The sequence below is a fragment of the Nothobranchius furzeri genome, chromosome 13 (assembly GCF_043380555.1).
Source record: "Nothobranchius furzeri strain GRZ-AD chromosome 13, NfurGRZ-RIMD1, whole genome shotgun sequence".
Lineage (NCBI taxonomy): Eukaryota > Metazoa > Chordata > Actinopteri > Cyprinodontiformes > Nothobranchiidae > Nothobranchius > Nothobranchius furzeri.
In genome coordinates, this window is record NC_091753.1 from 58,862,457 (window position 1) to 58,869,956 (window position 7,500).

Below are 7,500 nucleotides of genomic sequence, written 5' to 3' on the forward strand. Positions count from 1 at the left end.
AGCTGCAGAACAACTGCAGAGTGACTGCAGAGCGGCTGCAGAGCAGCTACAGAGCAGCTGCAGAACAACTGCAGAGTGGCTGCAAATCATGATTTCACCCAGCATTATTTTTCTGCTTTAGAAACAGATTTTACAAACAAATCTCTGAAAATAGAATCCAGCTGCTTCAACCAACCCACTGTCATCTGGACAAAGCAGGCAGCACTGTGAGGGTCATGTTCTTTGATGTCTCCAGTGCATTTAACACAATCCAGCCTGATGTTCTTTGCCAGAAACTCCAGAAGACACAGGTGGGGGCCTCAACTATCACCTGGATTAAAGACTACCTGACAAACAGACCACAGTTTGTGAGGCTGAAGAACTGCACATCAAACCAGGCGATCAGTAACACTGGAGCACCACAGGGGACTGTACTCTCACCATTCCTTTTCACCCTGTACACCTCAGACTTCCAGTACAAATCAGAGACCTGTCATCTACAGAAATACTCAGATGACTCTGCAGTTGTCGGGTGTATCAGAGATGGACAGGAAGCTGAGTACAGAGAGCTGGTGGAGCGCTTTGTGGCATGGTGTGGAAACAATCATCTGACCTTGAACGTGAACAAAACAAAGGAGATGATTTTAGACTTCAGAAGAAACAGGGCGGAGTCAAACACTGTTTCCATCATGGGAGAAGAAGTGGAGGTGGTTGAGGAACACAAACACCTTGGAGTTCACCTGGACAACAGACTGGACTGGAGAAAGAACAGCGAAGCCGTTTACAAGAAGGGACACAGCAGACTGCACTTCTTGAGGACGCTTAGGTCCTTCAATGTCTGTAGCAAGATGCTGCAGATCTTCTACAAGTCTGTTGTTGAGAGTGTAATCTCTTCAGCCATCGTCTGTTGGGGTAGCAGCATCAGAAGCAGGGACCTGAAAAGGCTCAACAGCCTAATAAAAAAGGCTGGTTCTGTTCCGGGGACGACTGTGGAACCGCTGGAGGAGATGATGCAAAGAAGGATTCTCCAGAGAATCAAGAACATGATGGACAACCCTGAGCATTCTCTTCACAAGACTGTCCGACAACGGAAGAGTGTCTTCAGTCAGAGGCTTCTTCAGTTTGGCTGCAACACTGACCGCTACTGGAGATCCTTCCTGCCAACAGCCGTTGTAATATACAACACCTCTTTGATGACCTGATTATTATTATTATTCTGAGCTACTACAGCAATCAGTTTCCCTCTGGGATTAATAAAGTCTTTTTGAATTGCATTGAATTGGATTAAATAGAAAAATAAACATGCTTATTTTTAATGAATCGGTCCAATAATTAGCCGAGTTCTTCTTTGACGGCAGCTCTTGCTGCACCAACTGTTTTACAGTAAAATAACCTTTTGTTGTTCTGACTTCTAGGGTGTGATGTCACCCCAGACCCTCCAGAGGCAGCGCAGCATCACTCCCTGCATCACAGACAGAGACCCGCTGCCCGACCCGTCCAGCGATAAAGACCCGGGGTCGCCCAGGGTTGGTGGGGCCACGCCCCCGCTGTCTCGGGTCATGGAGCGGGGGGGATCCTTCAGAGCTCCTTCAGGTCAGCTTGGCTGTAGTGACACGTCAGAGCTTCACCGAACATCCAGTTAAAGAACAATCAGATGAAGGCAGACTTCATCGGTTTACATTTACAGCTCATGAACTTTTGGTGTCGACCCGGTTAAAGACCTGAAACCTGCGTCTCACAGGACTGAGACGGAAAGCGTTTGTTCCTGATGGCACCAACACTTTATGTGCGGTTTGGTCTCCAACCTGGCCCAAAACCGTCTCCGGTTTGAGGTCCACTCTGACCTCACAGAAACCAAAACCTTTCCTTGGACCGAGCCGAGAGTTGGTGCCTGCCCGTCTGATGTAAACAGTTAGAAAGTGGGTCAACAACAGAGGTCAGGACCTGTTTCGAAGACACTTTTCTGACATCACATTTTATTCTAGAACCGTGAAACTTCCTCTCAAACTCTTGTTATCGTTAGTGTTCTGTGATAAAATCGTCTGACTGAAGGTGCGTTTGTGGCTTCGTGAGCTGTCGCCGACTCTTGGTCGGGCGTTTTCCGTGTCGTCTGTGATGAATGTCTGTTTTTCTGTCCCGCAGCCGTTGGGCCGAGGCAGCCTCTCCGGAGCGTTTCTGTAGCTCCGCCCCACCGTGTCTCAGATTGTCTTCGCCATGGCAACAGCAGCGATGCTCGGGCGGTGAGGGCTGTGTGCTTGCTGATGGGAGGGGCTGCAGCCTCCTCTGCTTTGGGCTACCTGACCTCCTGCCCCCCCTCCTCCCCCCTCGCCGCCAGAGCCCCGGACACGGCCCACGGCCCTGGGGGCTTGTCCGACCTCCCTGCAGGCGGTTCGTTCCACGCCTGCAGCCAGGACATCGACTCCCCACACTTCAACAGCTTCGACTTTGAGGCGGACTCCGACTTTGACGCCTTTGACTGTGGAGGTTTCGCCTTTTAAACGCCACCAGGAAGTAAACAGAGAAACCTTTTCCAAACCTTCCTTTCTCAACAGAATTCCCGCGTGGGCATTCCTTTGTAATACGAGGTCTTTGTTAATACTAGTCACATGTTGGGTTGTCTGTGCATCTGAATCATGAATGAATGAAGCTGCTCTTCCTGGCTGTGAGCCCGTGCTCCCCAGGTGAATAATTCATGCTCCTGACTCCTCTGACCACCGTCGGTGTGTGTCGTTTCTCTCTTTCCATGCCTGGCGCTGTCTGGGTTAGACCTCTAGATGGAAACGTTAAACATACTGTTTGGTGCTGTTGTCTTGAATGTTTTATAACTTCATGATGTGAGATTTCCTTCTGACCCGATTTGAGAGACACCCTTTACCCAGCGTTGGCTCACAGAAACGTGTGAATGGAGTTTAAAGGTGAGTTGTAAATAAATCCTGCCAACAGAACGACTCCGTGCCTTTTACTCCAGTCCAGTTGGTTTGCGTTTACAGCGGTGCAGGCAGTAGGAGTCTGGGGCGGAGGGATGATGACGCAGATTTCAGTAGTTTGTGTGTTTTTCATCAGTTTGTGCTGCTCTGATCAGCCTCAAAATGTTACATACAGAAAAGACAACATTTACCTTAAAATCCTAAATCTGCATCAGTCAGAGTTTGGTTTTTGAAATCAAACGCTGCAACGCCCTGACAGGAACAGCCTCTGTTAAGAAAAATAGATTTCATAATCTTCATAACTGACAAGCTAACAGCTAGTCTGAGAGCATAGCTGCCATTTTTACAATGGCTCATAATTCCTAATTTTAAAGCAACGTTCATGAAACTTTATACCGTCTTCAGTTTAACACTGTAATGGATTACAATTACATGTAATTAAGGACCGTAAGACATTAAAGATCCATATCTGGTATGAATCCCATCTCATGGACACCGGGTCATTTAAATCAGAAGATTGGATCTTTTTATTGCAGGGACTTTAAATAACACTTTGTATTAACTGAGAGACAAGAGAAGAGAGAGACTTTCAAACGTTTAAGGAAATTTATTACTAAACAATTTTTAAACAATTTAACAAGACTAACTTTCTAATGATGGATGTTCTGTTGGAATGAAGTGTGAGGTGAATGATGTTTAATTCAGAACCCTCGCATCCGGAGAAGCAAAGTCTGAGTGGGAAATGATGTTTTGCTCCTAACTGATCAGAGTTTGAGACCCGTAGTCATAAACACATGAGACGCCATTCTGTCGCATCCACATACCCTCAGTGAGAGCTCCTTACAGATCCGGATGCCAGGTCCACGACCCTCCTCTGGTACTGGAGCCGATGAAACAGCGTCACAGCACGACAAACCAGTCCTTGGATTGTCTCCAGGTAAAAAGCGACAGGTGGTTCACAGCGTCAAAAAGAGACCCTCCTTGGGTCAGCGAGTTCAGCTTTTATTCTGAAAGGAACCGTTGTTGGTTGGTAACAACAGATTTTTACCAGCTTGATGGTTCTCAGCTTGAAAAGACAAGTACAGATGGCCTGTCTGTACTTCACTTAACATGCGGTGAACTTGAGAACTGAACTTAAGATGGCGTTGGAACCGTTTTATTAATCTGGATGTTTTTGATTCTGGACGAATCAAAGCTGACAGATTTATAAACACCACAGAGACTCGCCACGCTTCAGACTAGGAAGGTTCTGATTGGATCAGCAACAGCAATGTGTCATGTGATTATTTACTTTAGTGTATCAGCGTGTCTAGTGACTAGAATAAGTCATTATTTATTAAAAACATATTAATCATAATATTGTGATTTCACAGATCGGTCACGTTGTATTATTGACTAACAGTTGTTTTGATTAGCTTTATTGGAAATAGAGTTCTTTGATCTGATAAAAGAAAAGAGTCTTCATCTTCTGTCGTCATTGCTGGAAAGTAAACAGTTTAGAAGCGAATGCATGACCTTGAGGCTGTTTCATGCACTCTGGCGCTGTGTCAGAGGGAGCTGTGGTTAATCAACCAACCAATCAATCAACCAATCAACCAATCAATCAATCAATCAATCAATCAATCAATACTTTATTAATCCCAGAGGGAAATTAGAGAAAATAACCTTGAGGAATGACTCCTTCATCATGTTACAACACCATATATCACAGTTTGATTCATTTTTGGCACGGCGAGGGAACAAAGAGAAAAGTTTTTATGTTGTATTAATGTCCACAGCTTTAATGACATTTTAAAGGTGTGGTTCACTGATTAAACCATGTATTAACGATGATTTCTGACTCTAATGGGTCACTCTGACTGTTTCATGCAGGCTGAACATGAAAATAGTCTCCTACACCTATCTTCTGCATTAGCTTCTAGACGGTGAAACTCTAGGATAGAAAAGCCTGACAGATCTACGTCACACTGTCACCAACATTCATGGACTCACCCGTCTGGACTCACGACGGGGAAGGCTGTTGTTGGTTTAGCGTCCAGGAAACAGCAGAGAACGTCTCTGCTGGTAGAAGCTAACTGTTAGCGTTAGCAACTCCACCACACGGCAGAACTCCTCCAGGCCTGTGTTATTTGTGGAGATAAAACATTAACGTTGCAGAGCAAACAGAGTCAGTGGTAGAGTCGTGTTGCTGTTAGCCAATCAGAGGCGAGATATCCACATATCAGGAAATAAGACTCCAAAACCTGCCATCTGAAGCTGCCCTCTCCTCCTACTGATTTGTACTTCCTGAAACAAGAGCATCTGAGCTTTCTTTCCTCAGGTGCCACTTACAAGCCATTCATTCCCACTAAACCACTAAACCACTAAACCACTAAACCACTGCAGATTTATGGATTAAACGGGTGTCCCACACCTTTAACTAAGGTCACAATTTACAGCAAGTTTACACAAACCCCAGATTCTGAACTTTCCAAACTTTTCTGGCGTGCTTTGAGCGACACCTCAGCCTGTTTTGAACAAAGCCTTTGCTTTTTTCTTTTAGGGTGTTGCCCTTTTCTCTGCTGTTGCACAACTGCTCTGTTTCATAATCCCAGCTGTGCTCAGGCTGCAGAACGTGCAGAGCTTTGGGCTCACCAACACCAGTCTGTAGTTTAAAGTTAGAAAGCTCTTCTTTAGCTCCATCCCTAAAGTTTTTCTCTGACTGAAAATCAGACAGAAGAAGAACAAGCGTCGGACTTCGGGTCCGAGAGGCGTTTTTTTTCTCTCGCATGCTTTGTTTCTGCTTGATCCAGGTGGAGGAGCACAGGAGGAGTCACACGGCTGACCCGTGACCTCCTGTTAAACATAAACAGCTGCTCAGATATAAGGAGCGACGTCACCGATCCGTTCAGTCAGAGGAACCGTCAGCAGCATTATGGAGGTTTTTACTTCTCTGATGGTCATCGGGCTGATCTCAGCTCTGCTCTGGCTGCTTCATCTTAGAAACACCAGGCATTTGCCTCCTGGACCCTTTTCTCTTCCTCTCATTGGAAACCTGCTGCAAATAAACAACAAGGCACCTTTTACAAGCTTTGTGGAGGTGAGTTATCAAATCCTCGTAACCAGTTGTGTGAAGCCACAGTTGACCAGTCTGTGCATCTGGATGCAGATGTTCAGGTATCTGTGCTTGTTTTACATTCAGTTCAGTAAAATCTACGGCCCTGTGATGACTCTTCACCTGGGCTGGCAGCGGACCGTGGTCCTGGTCGGATATGACGCCGTGAAAGAGGCCCTGGTGGACCAGGCAGACGACTTCACGGGCAGAGCACCGGTACCGTTTCTACACAGAGCCACCAGGGGCTTCGGTAAATCCACCATCCAAACTTTTCACCTCTGCATGAACAACGAGCTTTATTTAAACAGCGCTTTCAGACGGCCAACAGTCGGTCAAAGCCCTCAGCGTAACAGCAACAACAGTAAAAGCACAACACCAGGAGATAAAAGTCAGATTCAGTGCAATCAGATGGATAAAGCGAGTTTTTTAATCGTTTTATTTTGTTCACGCAGGGTTTGACATTTTTGACGGGGTCACAGTGGGACAAACGAGGTCAAACAATGAGGACAGCGAGGAAAGACAGAACAAGAGAAAGAGAAAAAATGATAATACATAAAGAAATACAAATAAAGACAACGCTTGCTCTTCTTAATCACAGCAGAGAAGAACAAAATAGATGATCTGTGTACTGGTCAGTCAGTCTTTAGTTCCAGTAGTCCAGTCCACAGCGAGAGTTACGACCGGCGAACCACCGGTAGGGGACACCAGCTCGCTGCAGGAATGGGCGGCAGCAAACACTACTGATTAAACTGACGACACAGTCAGGACCCAGGATGTGCGCTGTCCTTCTTGATGTGTTCAATAAAAGGGTCCCAAATCTTCCCGAACTTTTCCGTGGAATCAGATGTAGAGAACCGAACTTCTTCCAGATATAAACAGGAGACCATCTCTTCACGCCACCTCTTGAAGCAGGGAGGGGAGGCTGATTTCCACTGCGTTAAAATAAGTCATTTAGCAATAAATAACCGAAAAATAATCTTACATTGGTGATCTTCTTAGTCCCTACACCTCCAGCAGGTCCCTGAGGTCCAGTGATCAAAGCCTACTGGTTGTGCAGCACCAGGCTAAAGGTCAAAGGTGACAGATCATCTGCTGCTGTGGCCCCCAGACTCTGGACCTCTCTCCCCCTGAGCCTGAGATCAGTGGACTCAGTGGTCTCCTTTAAAAAGCAGCTGAAGACTCACTTGTTCAAGCTGGCTTTTGTATGACCTTCTTCACCTCTCTCTCTTTATTCTGCTCTCCCCACCTATTCCACCTTCCTCAGGATCCACTGGTTTCCCTCTTTCCTGTTCACTCTCTCTCTTTCTTAACATTTTTAATCACAACTGTCTATTTTTGCTCATTTTTAATATATTTTTAAACATTTTCTAAATTATTTTTTATATTTTTACATTTTTTTGTGTTTGTGAAGCGCCTCGTGATTTTTATCTTGAGAGGCGCTATAGAAATGATACTTTCTTCTTCTTCTTCTTCTTCTTCTTCTTCTTCTTCTTCTTCTTC

The 7,500-nt window shown here is 45.6% G+C and overlaps 2 protein-coding genes across 2 annotated transcripts in view; both read left to right on the top strand.

Annotated features, from left to right (window-relative positions):
• Positions 1 to 2,924, top strand: part of LOC107379823 (uncharacterized) — a 5,606-nt gene extending 2,682 nt beyond the window's left edge. The window contains exons 4-5 of the mRNA XM_015950754.3: positions 1,395 to 1,572; positions 2,122 to 2,924. Coding sequence (XP_015806240.1) covers positions 1,395 to 1,572; positions 2,122 to 2,477 — 534 coding nt within the window. The 3' untranslated portion in view covers positions 2,478 to 2,924. The remainder of the gene's footprint in view (positions 1 to 1,394; positions 1,573 to 2,121) is intronic.
• A 2,594-nt stretch (positions 2,925 to 5,518) lies between these two features.
• LOC107379946 (cytochrome P450 2G1) overlaps positions 5,519 to 7,500 on the top strand; it is a 10,874-nt gene continuing 8,892 nt past the window's right edge. The window contains exons 1-2 of the mRNA XM_054742291.2: positions 5,519 to 5,985; positions 6,088 to 6,250. Coding sequence (XP_054598266.1) covers positions 5,821 to 5,985; positions 6,088 to 6,250 — 328 coding nt within the window. The 5' untranslated portion in view covers positions 5,519 to 5,820. The remainder of the gene's footprint in view (positions 5,986 to 6,087; positions 6,251 to 7,500) is intronic.